The sequence below is a fragment of the Zosterops lateralis genome, assembly GCF_965231275.1.
Source record: "Zosterops lateralis genome assembly, chromosome: 9".
Lineage (NCBI taxonomy): Eukaryota > Metazoa > Chordata > Aves > Passeriformes > Zosteropidae > Zosterops > Zosterops lateralis.
This window is the reverse complement of record NC_139769.1, coordinates 19,220,420-19,241,118: the sequence shown is the minus strand read 5'-3', so window position 1 is coordinate 19,241,118 and position 20,699 is coordinate 19,220,420. Positions and strand designations below refer to the sequence as shown.

Here is a 20,699-nt window from a genome sequence, read left to right as displayed (position 1 = left end):
TAACCCACCAAGGAAGATTGGTTTTCTTTACCAGCCCCTGACACGCAGCTGTTTTACTTTTGGTGGCACTTACCAGTGGTCTAAAGCTCATCAGCAAAATACGGAGTAGTATCAAGCTACCAGTTCTGGCAGAATTCTTTTAAAAACAGAATTCTGTTTAATCATTTCCACTTCACTGCTTTAGATGCTGAAATTACTTAGAAATCGTGACAGCCCAGCCTAGGCTTGTTGCAGTGTTTGTGTTCTTTCTAATTGGAGCACATCAGGTGATGTACCTGACAGAAGTCTATTACATGTCCTGGTGCTTTGTTTATTCACTCAGCTCATCAAAGGACTCCTGAATAATAATGATTAATTTCCTTTCTCTTAATTTGCAAAATCTCCCTTCCCTGAGTTAGATATCAAGGTAACCAGCTGTAATCATGCAGTGCTTTTATTTTAGAAAATCACTTTATCGCTCTTATTTGTCTATCTTTGTTAACACAAGTGGTTCAGGAGCATTTTGAGATGGCTGGGACAGCAATTTTTCAGTTCTAGTTTATGTTCACTTAACTCAATGGTGAGTTTTTCCCGCAGTATGGAAGAGAAGGTTATTCACTGATTTTTTTTTTTCCCCAATGTTTTGCAATGAAACAGCATCAATACTGCTGTTCCACATTCCACTTAACAAAAAGAAAGAATAAAAATAGCCATGACTGTAACTGTTGTTGTCAGATGTGGATTTTTCGCCAATGGTTTTTGTCCTTCATCAGTGCAAGCTGAAAGACTTGATCATGTTTATGCTGATGAGCTAGAAGAAAAGGTTGATTTTTCAAAGAAAACTCACTGTTCCAGCCAAATAGAATAAATACTTTCTTTTACAAAGTGCATGTTTTGATTAAACAGAATCTCTCACAATAACAATTTGCAGAATTACTCTCTTCAACTATAATCACACTTAAGATACTGCTTTAAGATTTTTGCTTTGTTCTTGCAGTAGTTCTAAATCCAAATATTGCTCTTTAAAATGTATTTTTATTGGAGAATGTGTAACTGGGTAGTCTTAAGATGAGTCACCTTTTGCTTCTATAGCTGTCATGGAAACTGGCAAGATGGAAACATTGCCAAAAAATTGAGAAGTGTTGGCAGTGTTTTAAAATTCATATACATCGTTTTTACCTGTAGCATGGTTTCTCTTAATAAGAACTTACCATTATTAAAGATAGGACAGGCTTTGCAAAAACCAGACAAACACTAGTGCATCTTGCTGATGTGTAAATTCAGCAGCCCCACAGGATCATTTCACGTGTGTATGCATTTTTTCTAATGCATTCTGAGTTAGTTTAGTGGCTCTTGTGTATTCACAGTAGTTCTTGCCTGCAGCAACACTCCTATTGCAACAATGTTTTGGGAGAGCTGATGGACAATTCAAAAAACTGAAGTTACATTTTTGCAATTATCTGGGAAAAGGGCATGTTCAAATCCTAATGCTATAGGGTTATTCAGTCTTGAAACAGAATTCAAGTTCAGGCTGACTTCGTCCTGCAGTCGCATGTCTGCAAATACAGTTCTAGTGCCTCTGTGGATTTAGTGCTTATTTGCTCTTCCAGGAGGCTTTCTGTGCCTCCTCTTGGAGAAGAAACATAAAAGTGATCTAAGCAGTTGTTTCAGCATAAACTTCATTAGATATCCTTAACTGTAGTGAAACTCTAATTTTTAGTTCTTTGTTTAAATGTCTGTTACTTGGGTATAAAATGGCAAGCTTGACATGGTGTGAGACCACTTGAGCTCTTCTCCATTAACTTATTTTATACTCTCATCTTTGTAATTCAGCAGTCAATTTTCTTTGGCTTTTCTTTCTTCGGTTTTTAACTCTGTATTAAATAAGATTCGTTAAATCCAGAAAATTACTTGTAAAAATGAATTGGGTTTTTTTGTTTTAATAAAGCTTTCAGAAGCATAGGCCATACTTTGAGTCATAGCAAATGTAAAATTTAAAATAGAAAACTCCTCAAAAGAGTTGTTTTTTTTAAAAAAAAAGAAAAAAAGAACCACAATTACAGGCTTTGAAACTTTGCAGTCAATCTCTTCAGACATGTGAAGAGATTTAAGAGCACAAATTACTTCTCTGAAAATACAAAAAAAATCAAAACAACAAGCCTCTCCTGCTATATTTAAATTTTTCAAACTCAAATGCAAGTCTGTATACTTTATAATATCTCAGTTGCTACAACTATCACCATGTTTTTAGTGATAGAAATTTGTGTGAAGTCACATAGATAAATCTGAAAAAATGCTGTTTAGATTTAATTATTTCCCTTTATTCACAAAAGACTTTGAAACATTAGGAAGAAATCATATAGATTTGAAGTACAGTTATGATGAGATGGGAACACACTGAAAAACATATTTCTCCATTTGGAAGTAAATAAACTCTGCCTACTCATCTCTATTGAAAATTAACCAAAATACACTATCCTGTTTCCAAACAATATATGCTGCTAGCTTTTTTTGGTGGGGCGGGGGGTTATATGTTTTCTTGATTTTTTTTTTCCATATTTTTTGTAACTTGGATTACTAATAGTTTTAAGAACAACAGTTTAAATATCAGAATCTTTAATTTATAGTTCGGTTTTTTTCACTGAAATCATGATGTAGAATTCCTGGTTACTGCTGTCTGCTGAGTGAAGGGCTAGTATTCTCAGTTCTTTGTAACTAACGTGTGCTGGTTTTAAGAGTGTACAGTGCTTTCTGGTCATCTTTCATCTGTCCAAGCTTAAAGTAATCTAACACGTGAGAGTATATAACTACATTTCATGCCTTTTAAAAATATTTAATAATCAGCTTTACTCGGGATTCAGTTTCGATGGATCCATTTCAAATACTGCACTAATTAAGTGTAACCATCTTTCCAGTTGTTCAAATGCATTTCTGAAAATGAGAAGCCTTTGAGGATCATTAAGAGAGGAGAAGTTTCAAGTGCTCATTAATGAAGGGCTATTCCTTCTGCCTTCCTCTTACTAAAACCAGACCTTTTTTAGTCAGTGGTATTCAAATCTCTATGCTGACAGCACTTTTTCTACCTAGGGAAGAATATCCAGATGGTCTCAGATCTTCGAGATGTGAAAATGCATTTAAAAGACAACTTTGAAAATATATACTGAGACTTAAAATATAGGGGGAAAGTAGTTCTGTGATATAAGTTAGAGCTGTAAAGGTGTATATATAAATGTATTGTGCACTTCTAACAGGTTTCACTATGGGTGCCAAAGAGCATTTTCTATAATGACTAGTTATGAATACTGGGAAAATGGAAGAGAAGACTGTGAGGGTTAGTCTGTTTTAGGAGTCATGTTGGTTTCCAGTAGTTCTCTCTAATTCTGAAGACTTGATGCACTTTTAAAATATGTTTGGGGGTTTTATTTGCTATTTATTTATAACCTTCCTAATCTGGGACAGCTCATCACTGTACAAGGCTTATATTCATCAGAATGACTTCTTAAACACATCTGTATAAAAGGCAGTAAAATTATTGGATACTGTCTAAGCTGATTAATCAGTTTGTAATAAAACTTTAGACTTCTGTAGAAACAGAAATGAAAATAAATACAGTAGAGCAGGTTATGATTTTCTCTTAATTACACTGACTTGTTACTAATCCAGATGAACCATTTGCAGTGCTTCATTTTCATCTGGTTTTGGTAATCATACATAAATTTATGTGCCTGTAATTACTGATGTAGCTTTTTTCCTCAATGAGCTACATCATGTGTTTCCTATATCATTATCTGAATCAAAAGCTAAAGTAAGCTGACTTTTACAGTAGCAGTTGGATTCTCATTCAGGATAAATGAAAACAATTCAATTTCAGTAGCAGTGGTATTTTAAAGGACTTGTGAGACTTTCTTTAAGAATCTCAAGAAACTGGTTTGGGAAAGTAAGTGCAGGTACAGGAAAGTTGATGGACTTTACTACACTCAGATTTTAATTTCTTCTATTTTATTCATCTTTACCTATGTAGAGATTCAGGTCCCCCTCCAACTCTGTTTATTTTTCTCCTTTCTGTCCTTCCTCTAATCTTTAAGTGAAAAATGCATGTTACATATAAATAAAACCTCTCCAGTGAGTTTTAATCAGTTTTTCTTCTCTGCACAGTCCCTTCAGTCTGAGTATGTTCAGTACTAAGGCCTTGCTGCTTTGGTGAAACCTGCTGAGCTCTTTGAGTCGATGTCCTTCATGATGGAGAAGAACTGAAGGAAAGAAGCTGCTTGTTAAAAGGAGGAACCTTCAATACAAGATATATTAAAACCTTAACACCAAGAGGAGACTTCATAACAGGCAGAAATTTATTGTTAATGACTACTGCAGATGCACTGAAGTTGAATTTATGGAAATTACTAGCCCATATTATATGCAAATTTAAATTTTTTATGTTGACACAGCTTGAATATATTTCTAATGAGTTTCATTAAGACATTTATTAACTTGTGTACAGTGTTAAAATATGTATTAAGAGAATATTTTGGTAAACTATATATAAAAATTATGTAAAAACTAGAATATATTTTAATTTAGGGTCTACTTTGCTACAAATATGTGTATTTTAAATAATTTGTACATGTTTATCAAAGCTATAACTTTTTTTATGAACAAGAGATTTTTCTTGTTTTATGGGTCCATCACTATTGCTTAGAGCCTAATGTAATTTACTTTTTTACTAATTGGTCTTCTGGTAATTTGATGGAAGTCTAACTAGTGAGAGACTTGTTATTACAATATCTACTAAAAGCACTTGATACATAGTCTGCTTTCCACTTCTGGCTGCTAACGTTTCTTAAGGAAACGCTATGAGAGAAAAATAAAGGGAAAATGTTGAGATGTGATGTAATTACGTCTTCTACCGCAACAAAAAAGTAATTTATGTGATGATTCAATTGTACAATTAACACTCTTTCAACTTGTCTTAAAGGATTTGTTTCAGTGTAGAATGTTAACTTGTGCTATGCAATATATGCTGCAAAAATGAAGACAGACCAAACTGAAGTTGGTAAAAATGTACAATGAATTAGGTGGCACTGCATACTTGCATGCTTGTAACCTACATTTGGCAGTATGTGTACAATTTCCTTAGCAACACACAGTATGTGTTGAACATAAATGAATTTTTTATCTATGAATTGGATGCCTCATAAACCTTTCCATTTGTTGTTAAGCATATGGTGAGGTGGCCTCCTGTATCATGGAAGGCTCTGTCATGGTAAAGATGCTCTTTACTCTGTGGAATGTACAGGTCAGCCAGATGTGATTGGGAACGAGGCTGAGGATGAAATGGTGTTAGAGAGATGTACTAAAGATCATGTGTAAAATTGTCAGAACTTACAAGTGCATGGTAAGGAAAAGCATATAAGCAGCTGTGAGAATTTGATTTGCCCCTCCTGTACAAGACAAAACCAAGATTTGTTTCCTGTTTGTTTTTCCAATATCTGCAGAAACTTGAAAATAAAACTGACTTGGATTGTCAGTCTTTGTTCCTGAAGACCTGTGAATACCCTGCATTTGCTTTACAACTGAAGTTAAGTGCTACATCATTTTTTAAAAGAATCAGATTACAAATTGCTATGGAAATTTGTACTGAAAGTGTTAAAAAGCAATACCGAGAGCAGCTATAAAAATCAAAATCACTGAATAAAATTTACATGCAATACTGTACATTTTTGCAACTGTGTATATGTAACATATACACACACAAAGTAGCATATGTGTGTGCATATATATATATAATATACTGTATATGAATTATAGATTAATGGTAAGGGAATTCTACCTCTCAAAGAATTTTCTCATGTACTTTGTTATAAATAGTTTTCCTTAATAAAATACTGATTAATTTTGAAATGTAGATATATATATATATATATATATATACAGCTAATTGATAATAAAATGCCTGTATAAGCCAGCTTCCTTGTTTCTTGGTTTTTTCTTAGATCTTTTGATGATTTGATCTCTAACTGAAGATAACTGTTCAAAATCACTTTCTTTCCTGTAAACCATGTAATGTACTTAAAAGCAGCATGACACTGCAAAATACCATTAGCATGGTAGATACCTTCCTAACAATCTCTCTAAGCCTTGTATTTGCTTTGTATAATGCCAGGTATTTAATCAACATGTTGATATCATGATGATGGGGTTATATTTCAAAAGACAGTAATTTCAAAGCTGTGTGTGAACTGAGGAATCCTTCCTGGGTGAGGCCCTTTGTTACAAGTGTAAGATACCTTGACTTTTTTGCACATGCAACAGGTCTCTTAGTCCCACCAACAGCAGGTTCTTTGTGTGTAAAAATCTAAACAATTTAGCTTTCCTTAGCTTTTTGTCCTTCCTTCAATTTAAAACTAGTCACAAATGGTTCTGACATTTGTTTAACTCTGTTGTTGCTTTTCAGCAAATTTTTCAGCAATGTAATAAATTACATGATTATTTATCTATTATTCATTCATGCTTAATATTCTTGTCAGCCTCACTTGCAGTAGATGTGGACAGTGTGTAACTTGCACAGCCACTCTAAAGGAATAGGAAAGCTGGGAATAGAGCAGATGCTTCCCAAGTTGCCCAAACTCTGGTGACAGTCTGATCTAAAAAGATAACAAAAGGCTTCTGCCACTGCATTTGCGTGAATAATGGGTGGTGATCTGGATGTGCAGTGTAAATAATATACAGGAAGCACAGCTAATTAAAAGGTTTCCAATACATAGGAGTCATTCTCTCCTCCCTTCTTCTAGACTTTTATTGACTTATTAGATGAAATACATAAATACCAGCTTATGTACAATTTTTTTTAATTCATAAATAAGTCAGTATTCTGCAAAAATCAACTTCTTAACACCAACAAAAAACATGGAACAATGAAAGGTCAGGAAGGTCTTCTAGAACCTTGTAGCTTTTAAGAAATAGCCTGAAATTCATTTCGTATCCTGTGTTCACTTGTCCTTGAACTTTACTATTTCTGTTCCTTCAAATATGAATATATCTGGTTCTGGGAGAACAAGCTGTAGCACGCAAGATGTCTAAAAACATGAGTAGATGGATTAAATAAATCTAAAGGTCTTACTGGGCATATCGTTCTGTGGTTAACATCTTATGAAACAGTTCATCATCATCATCTCTTTTAAAGTATGCTTTATGAAGCTTTTCAGTTAGGGAGGTATTTCTTGTTACAAATTCAGAGACTATTTTTCAATTACAGTACTGCAGAAAGAGGAGGATTTTAGTTTCTATAATAACTGTTCTTTACTGACAGCTAAACAATGAAAGGCCTCAAAAGGTTTGACACTTGATTAGATCTACACTGTAAAGTGCAGCAGGCAAAAAATATGGTAATTAAGGGCCTGATGAAGTAAATCACTGAGGTATGTCTTTAACCTTAAGCACATGAGCCATCTAATTAATTAAAAGTGAACATAGATATTCATGTTTGTAACAAATCCACCTTTGGATCAATATTTCTGTCAATTGTTAACATGAGCCTTTTTGTCAAATAAAAGATGTGCTGTATTGCAACATCCATTAACCCACACAAGTTAACTTTTTTAAATTGAAAAGATGTATATTGCAACTATAACTACCTCCTAATAGATATTATTTTGGTATTGCCATTTATTAGCATCGGGAGTTTAACAATACCTAAAAATGCCTCATGAAGGTCTCTGGTACAGATAATACCTCACGAGCTGTGATTGCTTGCTTTTGTAGCCTATATCTAACCTACCTGCAAAAGCAACTTTTTTCTTAAGCTTATCACAAAATTAACCAGCATTCCGTATCTGAAAAGCTTTTCAAATGGAAGTTCTCTTACAGAGTTTCTCATTAGGTGTTGTCCAGGTTATGGATGGTTAACGTTTTGTCTCTGAGCAAAGCAGGGTAGAGTTCCTGGGAGAATCCCATGATTATTCTCCATCTAGAAATGGATTGTTAATGCCTACTCTTCAATCAGTTTTTAGTCCACCTCAGGAGCTGTTATTCCTCTCCCCAGGAACTAATTTGGAGTGAAACCGTTTCAAATACTACACCGATTCTGTGTTATCTATGTGCTCACCAACACCAGTGTTCACCTCTGGCAGGGGGGCAATGCAGGATTTCCTGTGAGTTTACGCAGGCTGAGGTTTTTGAAGAGATGTAAAATGTTCAGATTGAGAACCAGCTTCCTCAAATAAGTACTGTCTTACAAGGATTGTATCCTGTATTGTGTTTGAAAGATTTCATTTGGAAAGTATATTGTTATTATAGACCAGTTCTAAAATTAACTAAAATTGCAGAAGCATACTGAGCTTTCTCTTAACAAAAATAAGATCAGAAAAAAATCTATTAAAGAAGTGAGTATCCAGCAGAGGAATTTATACAGTTTATGGACTGTATTTCAGACAGAAGTGACTGGTACTGGTTTAAAACCTTGTTTCAAATAAAAGTTTTGTAAATGGGTTAGACCCAGAAGACTGGTAAGGCAGGGAGAAGAGTCAGACTGTGTAGTTGGTGTATTTCTGGAGCATGATAGGGTTTGGCTTTTTTTCTTTTTTTTTTTTTTTCTTCTTCATTTAACAAGTTGAAAATCTGCTGAATAATTCATGAAGAGTGGAAGGGCTGAATCTTCCTGGAATGATATACAGTGTACGTACTGTAGCACAGGAGAAACTGCAAAGCTTTGTATCAGTTGCTGCCGTTTCAGCTGCCGATTGCAAGGTGCTGCTGCTTTTGCTGTTTTCACAGCTACAGAAACCTCAGTCGTGCTCTGGTCTGCCAACAGCCATTTGCCTCCCTATGGACCCACCTTCACCAGCTACAATCTGTGGACTCTCGCTGCCTACCTGCCTTGGACACTGCTGGTTTTTGGATCGTTACTGCAAACAGCATTTTCTGGACCTTACAGCTCCTATGACTGAAACCTGCCTTAGGGTCCCTCAGCTGCACAGCCTCCCCTGCGCTTGGTGAGGACTCCTGCAGCAGAACTTCTGACCCAGACAAGGATGGGATTTACAGGGCAAAGTCAGAACTGAGCTGCATTCAGCGAGATGCCCAACGCCTCTTCCTGGAGTGCTAGCTCGCCCCTGCTGCTGCTCTGGGAGGACTCCTCCGGGACCCGCATCTTTCTGTCCCTGCTCTATGCAGTCTTAGCTATCTCAGGGACTTTATCCAATGTGATGGTCATCTATTTAGTCTTCTCCTTCAAGAAGCTGCAGACGACCAGCAATGCCTTCATCGTGAACGGCTGCGCGGCAGACCTGAGCGTGTGCGCGCTGTGGATGCCCCAGGAGGCGGTGCTGGGGCTGCTGCCCCCCAATTCCTCCTCGCTGCGCTCGGCCGAGTACCGGCTGCTCCGCGGGGGGCTCCTGGGCCTCGGCCTCACCGTCTCCCTGGCCTCGCACCTGCTGGTGGCTTTCAACAGGTACGTGCTCATCACCAAGCTGCCCAGCGTGTACCAGGCCCTCTACCAGCGGAGACACACGGGCTGCATGATCGGGCTCTCCTGGGCCCTGGCCCTGCTGCCGGTCCCGCTGCTGCCCGGGCTCTGGACCCTGGGCTCTGCCCAGTCGGACGGCAGCTCCCGCTACACCGCCCTGCTCCTCGCCCTGGCCGTGCTGGGCCAGACGGCGCTGCTGCTGCACTGCTACCTGGGCATCGTGCGGCGGGTGCGGGGCAGCGCCAAGCGGGTCAGCGTCCTCAACTTCCACCTGCTGCACCAGCTGCCCTTCCCCGCCGCGCCGCCGCCGCCCCGCCGCGCCCAGCGCCGCCTCAGCAGCGTCTCCGTCCTGCTGCTCTGCTGCGTCTTCCTGCTGGGCACCCAGCCCCTGGTCTGGGTCAGCCTCCTGGGCTTCTTCCTGCGCCCGGCGCCGCCGGCGCTGCAGGCCGCCAGCTGGCTGCTGCTCTGCTCGCTCTCGGCCCTCAACCCGCTGCTCTACACGTGGCGCAGCGAGGAGTTCCGCCGGGCGGCCCGCTCCGTCCTGCCCCGCGCCGAGGGCCCGGCCGCCGCCCCCCGCCCCGCCATCGCCGCCGCGGGCCCCGCCGGCGCCCCGCCCTGCCCGCAGCTGCCGCGGCGCCGGGGCACGGGGAGCGGCACGGGGAGCGGGGCCAGCCCCGTGCCCGCCCCGCGCTGAGGGGCCGGGACCCGCCGGGACCCGCCGGGATCCTCAGGCCGGGACCCCTCGGGCCGGGACCCTCAGGCCGCTCCGCCAGCCCCGCCCGCGGCCACCGCCCGCCGGGCACCCCGGCCGCCCCGGCCCCCGCCCCGGGAGCGTTTGTGTCCCTACACGGTCTCCTGTTGCTCCTTTCTGAGCCCACGCACCTGTTACCCGCTCCCTTTACACCGCACGGCCGGGCGGCGGCGGGCGCTTTGCCCAGGGCCGGGGCGGACACGGGACCCCCGGCCGCCCCTCAGCCCCGCTCGGCACGGCCCTGTCCGCCCCGGGCCGCCGGACTGCAGCCAGAGCGGGGATTGGGAACCCGGGATAACCGGTAAATATGGCAACGCACGGAACTGCTGTTGTGCTCTAAAGATTTCAGTATGAGACAGGCACCTAGACAGCTCTTTCTGAGACATATGCAAGTTTGTTTTTATAAAATCGATGTTATTCTTTCAGCATTTAAAGTAGTTCTTTGAAGCGAGCTCGCTGAACACACGGTTCGTTTGTGAAGAGCTGGCAGGTGTCTCATTACTCACACACAGACACCGGGAGCTGCTGCCTCTCCCCCGGTGTACCCCATCTCTGCTCCCTGCCAGACCCTCCTCCCGCTTTCCCCGGCAAACTTCAGGATGATGCTGTCTTGTGGAAACTGTTAAAAACAAAAACATAAGCACCTTTGGGATTTGGATATTTTGTTTTGAATACTCTTTAAGGCCTGTGTTAACCAAGGCCTCTGCCCACGGGCACTCGATAAAATACAATGCAATATGAAGACTGGTGTTGTCCGTCTAACCTTGTCACCTGTTCAGTTACCAGTTTGTTGTGTTTCTCTCAAATATATTATCACAGAAGTGTGATTTCAGAGCCTCTACCAGATACAAGATAACAGATTCTGCGTGGCATTTGGAGAGCAGTCGGCTCCTCACACCAAAACTGCGGTGGTGAGTGCGGCAGGCCCATTCCTCCTAGGAGTGGTCTTAAAATCCTTGTATTTCCTTTTCTGTTGCTTGACTTCTTCCTCTTTCCCAACGCAGCTGCTGTTGTTCTCATGGTGATGATACATAGTGCTGTGTTTGCCTTTTGGCACAAACGTCTGGAAGAAGGTAGTTGTTTTCTGAATCCGTGGGCATCCACAAGCAGTATCACCTAAATTGTGCTGTCTCCAGAAGAATGGACTCATGGGAACATAGGAAACTTTGTCACAACAAGAGTTTGTTGCATTGGGTGACAAAAACTTAGAGCTCTCATGAGGATATTTTAATGATTTTAATAACAAGGAAAAGCATGAGAGGTGATACCATAAAAGGCCCTTCAGGCCCTTTTATATTTTATAATGCCCCCCACACTTTGCTTGCTTTACCTGATGGAATTTGATTTTCCACAGAAAATGCTTTAAGAGAAAGGGAATAATTTAATTTTTTTCCCCCCAAGACTGAGATCTGTTAGGGATCTGTGATACAATGATGTATCTAAAAGCCCCATACCAATATTTTATTTCCCTGCATAAAAAAAATCTCAGTCATCACAGAAGAGGTTCTTATTAAGGTCAGGATGCAAAAACACAAAGATCGAAGGCCTCAAAAGAATTTTTTTTTTTGATTGGCATCCTGAAAATATATGAACATCTTGAAAACAGCTTTAGCCACTTGCAAGGAACTGTGGAAAAGTAAAATAAATTTCCTTGAGTCTGAGGCTTACGGAAAGCTTCTTCCTTCATCTTGGAGACAGTGTTCCTCTGAGTGATGGCATCAGAAAGATGGGGAGGGCCAGCAAGGAAACACTGAACATATAAGATATGCAAGATTTATTTTATTAACACTGTGCACGTGTCTTGGAGAGTGAAGGAGCCACTATATCCTTGTTGTAATATCTCATCCTAATGGCAGTGGCTGTGCTTTAGCTGTCTTTGTGTAGCAAGCAGAGAAGGAAAACTGCTTCAACCTCACCTATCTCAATACTGGAAAATATTCTGGTTAACTTCCAAAATGAAGTTCAACCAAGGGCCACCCAAGGGTAATACCCTGTTCAACTACAAAATAATCCATAGGCTGGAACCCACAGAAGAATGCATGTTGCCATCCCACCACATCTAAAGGAACTCAAGACACTTGGTAAAGCTCAATACTGGGCCCATAAGCAAAAAAAAAAAAAAAAAAAATCAAACTCTGAAATAAAAAATTAGACAATGCCCCTCCTCTGTTTTTGGCTATGGAACACGTTAGTCTGGAATTAAAGCAATAACTTTTTTCAGAATTCAATGTCCAAACCATCAGATAACTGGAACTTCTGGGCTTCTTCCCTTGTAAAATAGCATGCAAGTTAAATCTGAAATGCCTGTATTTTATATAGACCACATTTTAAATGCAAACATGTATAAAAATGCTATGATGTACAAAACTCTAGACAGCTATCCTTATGCTATGCATCAATTCCAGAAAACAACTGGAAATCCCTTGGAAAGTTTGATGTAATTACATCTGACTGTAAATCTTTGACTGTTTTAATATACTCAGGTGATCTAAATAATATTACACAGAAAAAAATAATTTAAAGTAATTAAGAAAGAGTATTTGTCTCAAGATCAGTTTCTCTGCGAAACTCCTTCTCTGAAAAGTCCTGTATGCCTTGTTCTACAGCCATAATCTTTGCATTCCCACATTGTAAATACTCCATGGTAAATTGCAATGGAAGCTCGGCTTGGCTCAAGTTCTCCTGCCTCTGTGGTACTGCTTCTTGGTTAAGGAAATGGATTTCATTCTCAGTTTTTGTCATTCTATGCTTTAATTTACAGATGATTTATATGTGTCCTCTGGCAGTTTAATGGTGACTTTTCTTCAATGTGAATTTCTGTCATGCTCAAACAACTAATTTACAGACACAAGGGATATGTCGCCAATTGTCCTTTAAAATGTCTCAACCAAACACTCTTTCAAGAGGTGTAAATGAAGATGATGGAAAATCCTGTCAGCAATTCAAATGTGGTTTCCTTGAACTGAGTTGCTCCTTTCCTCTGGTGTTGTGCCAAGCAGGTTGTCTGAGCATGGCCCGGAGCTGCCCTTCCTAGCCTGGCTGGCACTGACATGTATTAGCTGCCTTCACTGCTTCAGATGGGAGGTGAGAGTTCATTAAAGTGTTGAATTTTCGATGCAGTAGCGATACAGTAGCACAGATCAGCCGCCTTGTTTGCGTGCAATAGTTCCCTATTCCTTTGCTTTTTTCTCTGGGTTTCTGGAAACAAGAGCAGGTAGGAGTTAGTGATAGTCTGGATGAATTGTGGCCAGCTGCACTGATGTGCTTGAAAAGTGCCGTTTGGTGTATTAGGCCCAAATGAATCTGCCACTCAGTTTGTGGATTGCCCATGGAGAAATAAATGTGGGACCTGCTTTTTGAAAGTAAAATTGTGATGCCTCAAAATAGCACCCTGAGGCATGGGTTACTTGAAAATTGCTTGTAGAAGCTGTTCCTGAAGTTAGAGTTTGGATTCAATCTATTGAAGTCACCTTTAATTCAAAATAGTTATAAAAAGCTGTAGAGCTGCTTTGTGGAATTAGGTAGCTACAATAATATGAATCTCCACCAAAACTGGGCAATCATTGCCCTCAAAAAAGGTGTGTAAAAAAGTACAGGCAGCAAGGTGAAGCTGGGAAATTTTGACAAGGGGAGATGAAAAAGGCAGGACAGGAGCACTAGCAATTTGATCCTGAGAAACAACACAGATTAAAATCTGAATGCAAGAAGAGGACTGGGATTATGATGAAATTAGCCACCTCAAATTCTTTGATTCTTTGTATGTGAGGAAATAGAATTCTATGCTCTTCTTAATAAATAAAAACATGTACTTGTATTCTCAATTTCTTCCTTTAACAAAGCATTTCATACACCAGTAAATTTTCTTTAAACTCTGAAATCAAAAAAGGTATGAGTTGCATTAGCAGTCTTGTGGGGACTGCATTCAACAGCAGTGCTGGACTGACAAGCAGAGATAACATCTTAGCTAACCTCCAGATTCAGTCAGCCATAAGCACACTGTGAACCTTTTTTTTCTAACTACCAAGTTGATGCTATTTTTAAAAAAACCCACATACAGATTATTTTCAAATGAAGACATTTAAGTGTAGCATTTCATTAAAGAAAAAAGTGACAACATATACTTTAGCTTTCTATTTCATCTTAAATCACATAACTAGATTATTGCAATATTCTTTAAATTCAGAAGTCCCTTTCTCAAATGGCAGCGAAAATAGCTTTTCTCGTGACTGTTTAACTTCTAAGAAAGCTACTTTTTTTTGCTCTTTTATGTCAATCCTTCCCATGCACTGTCATCATTTTACCAGGGTAATAGTCTATTTTCTTTCCTTCTCTTTCCCTTTCTTCAGTATCTTCTGTCATTTTCTTCACTAAGGGAAAAGTTCTTGATTCTGCTGATCAGGGCACAACTGCTTGAGCAGGGTAAGTTTTGGGAGACAATTGTAAACTAAGACTAAAGAAGTGATGGACAAATCCCACATACTTAAATTTCTATTTAAAAAGTGAGTAGGTATTGAACTTGGGCTTTTACTGTGCAGAGCAGTGGACACATTTTTTTGTCTATATTTACAGATATTTGTATTTGAGTAAGGCTATATAAAAGGGTAATATGAAAAAAAAAAATCCAAAAAATAGTTTGAAGGCTGGAGAAAAAACCTTTTTGGCTGAAGAGTTCAATCATAGTAACTTAACAGAAGTGACATCATTACAGAATAAGTACATTTATGCAGGTATTCAAACCAGTCTCTTACCCTACATGGTGATCTAATGATCTCTTCTGGTGTGGAAAACCAGACCTTACAGGAAAATAGCTCTGCTTGAAGAGCGTGAGCCACCTTGTCTGTTTATTGTCAAGGAGTTCGATATGGTAAAGGGTCCCTGTGCACCTGCCCTACACTGAGTCTGGAAGGATATTCATGAAAATAAAGAACTGCAAACAATCCCAAGAAAAAAGCACTTTCTTGCCTGAAGCTTTGGGTTTCTGAGGAGGCATAATAACCACTCCAGGAAGGTTAACTGCTGTTTAGGGAAAACTGTAGGATGTCTAACCTGCAACCCCAGACATCAGGTTGTCATCAGTTTAGAGCCAAGCTTTTGTGAGTTGTTCAGGAGGAAAGCAAACTGCCAGTTGGAAGGGGAGCTCAAGCCAATCAAGGGAGCTGTGTAGCACCTTAGACTTCACCATGCTGAACTTATCCTCTTGTAAGACAATGGGTTGAAATAATGAATAATAAAAATGTGCCTCTGCCAAAATTTTTCAGCATTCTTTAAATGTCTCTTTTTTCTCTACTTCCGTGAGATTCACCCCTGCTTCCAAAGTTTTCCTGCTGCTCTAGCATTGACAGCTGATGAAAAACATAATTAGTATTAATCACTAAAGAAACACAAAGGAAAGAAGAATAAATCTCATCCTTACTGGACAGAATCAGCTCTGGTGGTTCAAGAGCCAAGGCACACACAACAAGAACAGAGCTGCTGTTACTGAAAAGTTTCACTTAAGACCAAAGATGCCTTGTCTTTAGTGACAGTCTCAGGGCAGAATTAAAAACACAGCTGTGCTTCAGGTGAGAGCTGCATCCCCCCTGATCTGTTCTGAAGCTGATGATGTGATGGAGGTGTAATGTCAGGAACAAATCAGCAAAGTGAGCATTAGCAACAGAGGAAAACTGTGAAAGGGAAAGCTTGAGAGACAAAGATGATGAATTGACAGTCAGTTTTATAAAACATTGTGCAAACTTTGCTTCATGTATGTTCCATATCCTCTATGTTTTCTTCTGACCCCTTTTTCTGCCTTGCCTCTGTGTAGCACCATGCTGAAATAGCCAGTTTCTTCTCAGCCTGGAACCTCTGACACTGAGTTTGATGTAATTTCATTAAACACTGTTCCTGTGATTCTCTATGAAGTTTGCATCTTCCATTCTAAGGTTCAGTGAGATGGCTGTAGCAGTGTTGTCGCTGTGGAGACAGGAGCACCAAGGTTTGAACAGAGTTAGTAACCAGAAATATTGTGAAGATATGTAAGTAGTGCTTCTTCATATCTATGTTTGAGTGTTACTCCTCTGTCTTCTGTTGCATGTCACCCGTGGCCGTCTTCACATACTGGAATAGCTTCATTTCAGGAGTGTCCTTATCCATAAAAATATCTCTTTCAGTTAATCCTGTTTTATAAAGGTAGTGATAAAATCTTGCAGGATTTGAAATGTTCAGCCATATTAGCTCTTCCATTAGCTCCTTCATTTAACAGAGCATCTCCCCTTACTCTAAATTAGTTTTTCTCAGTTTGTGACATTATTTCTCTCAGACAGATTAAATGAAAGAGTTGCAGGTTGCAACATGGGAAAAAAAAAAAAAAAAAAAAAAAAAAAAAAAAAAAAAAAAAAAAAAAAAGCCTCACTACTGCTTCTATTTGATTTCAAGCAAAGACATTTTTATACCTTTCACAGTGGCTACTAGCTTGTTGTTTTTTGGGGTTTTATTATATGTTAATTAAATCAAGGCAGTAGAACTCTATTGTGTTAAAAACAGAGATAAATAGAAACACAGAAATTATTCATTGTATGTAAAGAGTAAATATAAGCTCTCTGAGTTTCACAGCAGATATCTTGTTTGGCTCTTTGTTGTTTAATGTAACTGTTATGTACATATATGAACAGGCATAGGTCACATGCAGATTTAACAAATGATGGCTCTGAGCTGAATTAAAGGCATGAATTAATTTTCTTTTATCTCATGCATCATTAAATATTGCTGTCTACTGATTATCTATATAATACCTGTCACCTGATAGCAACCACGGTCGTTATGGTAATGTCAAGATTATAATTATAGTCCCTTCTGCAATGTAGTCATACTATGCTAAAAAAATCCTTGAGATGATAGTGTCCCATGCTTGGTATCAGCCCAAACACAAATACATTTTGAGACTGTTGAGGGGAAGATATTTTGTTACTAAGTTATTAACATTTAAGAATTATGTACTTACATGTACACACATGTGTATGTAGTTACAAAATGTGTAGTTTTTTGGACTCTGGCTTTATTTCACTTCAGACAGACAAAACTTGTCAGAACTTCATATCCCTTGACAAGCATCCCTTTGGTTGAGTTTGGGAATTTAGGAATATTTTAAAAATAGAGAAATCCTATTTGTTTGGCAGCATGTATCAGAGTGATAGATGAGCCCATACCCTTTTGCAGTAGAGCACGTGGTGCCCCAGGTGTTCTGGCTGCTCCTCCCAAGGTCTCTGTCCTGTCAGAAGCTGGTGAACCCTAATGCCCAGAAGCTCATCTGGAGATCAGAACCCCTAGGAGACGCATGTTTAGAATTCTGCACAAGGTTGTGGGTGGCAGAGAGAGTGTGGATAAAATAGGTCTGATTTCTGTAGAATGTATGGCAGAACTCTGAGAAAAAAAAGTTAAGTCATTATCTGGTAACTTTTTCAGATTTTATTAATGTGGTTGGCCTATTTTCTTTTAGATTTCAGAGACAATTTTCATTTAATTACAAAGAAAAAAAATATTGTCTCATAAGTATACAAATGTATAAACAAATCTCTTCCCAAATGTAAGAAGGGTTCTAGGAAAAACATTTTGACAAATCTGTGTGAATGCAACTTGTGGAGCAAGTAATTCAGAATAAAAACCCACTATGTGTAAAACGAAGAATAGTGTAAACATTATCTCATTTAGTAACATCTAACACTATAAATATTATGTTAACCTAACGAATAAAATAGCTGATTATATATTATTCCTATCTGTAATCTGAAAGTAATTGCTATCAACTTAATAAGGGTAGAATGGTCCACACAAGTTTATATCTGTAAATAAGATACTTATAGAAATACTGAAATGTTCTTCTGGTTTTTATTCTCACCTCAAGGAATGTTCCAAGTCTCTTCAATTTTTGCTCCTTTGAAAGCAGAGATTTTTCTGTAAGAGACAAATGCCTTCAGCAATGTGTGAGGATTTAGCCATGTTGTCCTTGTTGTCCTGTGAAGTGTGTATTAGTATTGGTATGGTGCCAGAGCTTTTCCAAAAGCATTGGAAGCTTGCCTAGAGCATCACTAAGGATCTTGATTTTCCCATTTTGAAGGGAAGCAATAAGACCTGTTCCAAAGGAAAATACATATTTGGATTATCAAAGAGGAGTTTATTGTCAGGCTCCCCTAATTCAGCTGTATGTCTAGATAAATAGTGAACTAACTTGACAATTCTATTAAAGATTGTTCCCTGGCCATTCTTTTGCTACAGCACCCAACTGTGTTCCACAGTGGAATTACTGAGGTCAGGAAAAGAGAAGCTAGATGGCACTATGGTCCAAAGGGATCATGTGCTGCTGATGAACAGGGTGAAGCTGTGTGAGTTATCTGGTCTAAAATGCCTCTAGAATTCAATAAATATCAGCAAAAATAGGGTTAGGATTTTTGGAGTGTAATTAGGGATAGAACAGGCTGATACAATTGGTTACCTTTTGGGTTTTATAACACAAACAGGCTTAAACTTAAGTGTATTGACATGGAAAAGAAAGCAGATGTAAAATGGCTTTAAGATTGCCTACACAGATAAAGCTGTGAGAAATAGTTTATGCATCATTGCCTTAACATAACTTAAACATATTTGTGATTTTTAAACATATGCTCAGATATTTCTTTTCATATACATTATTATTTATGGAAGTGGATAAGCTACGTACCACATGTGTGCAATTGCAGGAAACCAACACACTCATCTGATTTGGTCCAGCAACCTAGAGGGGAAAAATAATCCACCCTGTTTAAACTTTCCTTTAATGACTTCAAGGATAGAGGTAAAGAGACCTACACTACCAAAGTATACATTTCATTCAGGCATATATCTGGGGTAGTTATTGTAAGACACTCATTAAGTTGTCTTTGTATACATACATTTTCACTATGATATGTCAGTTTCCCTATTCTCTACTTTTTTGCTATTTTGTAGTTGACAAATATATGTAATTCGTCCATTTGCATTTTTATCAAAAAAGAAAGTCACAGGAGAATATATTAATACAGTTTTTATTAAAATTGTAAGGCAAACCAAAGCCTTTACCTAACCAGTAATTGCTATTTAAGAACACAAGTTGGCAGTTTAAGCTTAAGAACTCTTTAGAAAAATATCAACATTATTAAAGCACAAAACAAATAAACAAAAACATCTGGAAAATTTGGAGTCTGCACAAGTTGGCAGTTGAAGCTTAAGAATTCCTTAGGAGAATGTCAAAGTTGTTAAAACATAAAACAAATAAACAAAAACATCTGGGAGCTTTCAAAGTCTGGGGAGGTCTTAATTTATAATGACTTTAAAGTCTCAATATTTGAAAGTAAATAGAACCCCTCAGAGAAACAACTTTGCATGTGTAGTAAAGCCAGCCTCTAGGCTTTTTCATTTGTATCTTTTGCTTATGCAGTGAAGGGCTCTGCACTGCAGCAAGCTGTGTTTGAACCAAGGTCTTTTGGGAAACAAAAGTCCTTTTTTTAGAGGAGTTTAATAGTTGTCTTAGAAGTGAGGTATTGCTGTACAAAGGACACAAATGTGCATCTGTCATGAAAGAGATGGGAAAATAACTGATTTAGTAGGATTTTATCGTGGCAGAAGGTAACCAGAAAATACCATAGTGTTCCTTCAGAGTTCAGAATGTCATTCATGTGACAGTAAGAGGTATGGATGAGCATGTAACTACTTTGGAAATGTTAGGAAAGCATCATAGTTAGTAGTTGCTAAGAAGACACTTGCAGAACTTTTGCAAATCCTCCAAAAAAAGGATGAGTAAAGTGACTATAAAAACTTAATATAATTACAGAATTTTAATGCTCACACATTTGCAAGACAACATATGAAGGTCAGTGAAGCAAATTCATAGAACTGCAATCCTACAAGGGCAGTGTTAAGGATCAAGGAGGAAAACAAACTGAGCAAAGAAGTAGGAACAAAGAGGAGAAAATGGGATCAGAAGGAATGGGAGAGCAAGACACCTCCTTGGAACTGAAAATGAGATAAGGACATAGTCAACACTGTCAATAAAACAGGAAGTTTGTCAAAGAAGCTTCAGGAGAGGCTAGAGAGAAGGAATCATTTGTGGACAGAAGGCACAGTAAAGGAAGTTCAAAATCTGTAGAAAGTGTGCGGAGAGGTAGATGCATATTAATTTGGGCAGTGGAATTCCAAATTTGAATAACCTAAGGCTATTAGAACAACCAGCAGTAGCAAAACAAATATCTTTTAGGTTTGCAAAGAGCAAAAATCAATTACTTTTAGCATGGCAGTCTGTTTAAAAATAAGGAAAAAAAATTAATTTCACAGCATTTTTTTTTACATCTTCCTCCCATTTCAAGATATACTGAATTTGCCAGCTCCTGCTTTATTGTGTATTTGGTCCTTCCAGAGTTCTTTTTAACTCCTGTACTTAGTATCAGTATACTAGAAGGACATACTTGAAGTTTAAATGGGAAAAATGATGCTTCCCAAGAGATGGAAAATGTAAAGAACCTCCAT

The 20,699-nt window shown here is 38.8% G+C and overlaps 2 protein-coding genes across 2 annotated transcripts in view; both read left to right on the top strand.

The window, feature by feature from the left end:
* The window catches only part of CDC14A (cell division cycle 14A), a 50,118-nt gene extending 44,214 nt beyond the window's left edge, over nucleotides 1-5,904 (top strand). Inside the window, exon 16 of the mRNA XM_083867243.1 lies at nucleotides 4,135-5,904. Within this exon, the coding sequence (XP_083723369.1) occupies nucleotides 4,135-4,164 (30 nt within the window). The 3' untranslated portion in view covers nucleotides 4,165-5,904. The remainder of the gene's footprint in view (nucleotides 1-4,134) is intronic.
* Nucleotides 5,905-9,047: 3,143 nt separating this feature from the next.
* On the top strand, nucleotides 9,048-10,299 carry GPR88 (G protein-coupled receptor 88; the record flags this gene model as incomplete). The annotated part of the gene is made up of 1 exon (XM_083867170.1): nucleotides 9,048-10,299. One exon carries the CDS (start codon nucleotides 9,048-9,050, stop codon nucleotides 10,128-10,130), a length of 1,083 nt encoding a protein of 360 aa, XP_083723296.1. The 3' UTR covers nucleotides 10,131-10,299.
* Between the last annotated feature and the right edge of the window lie 10,400 nt (nucleotides 10,300-20,699).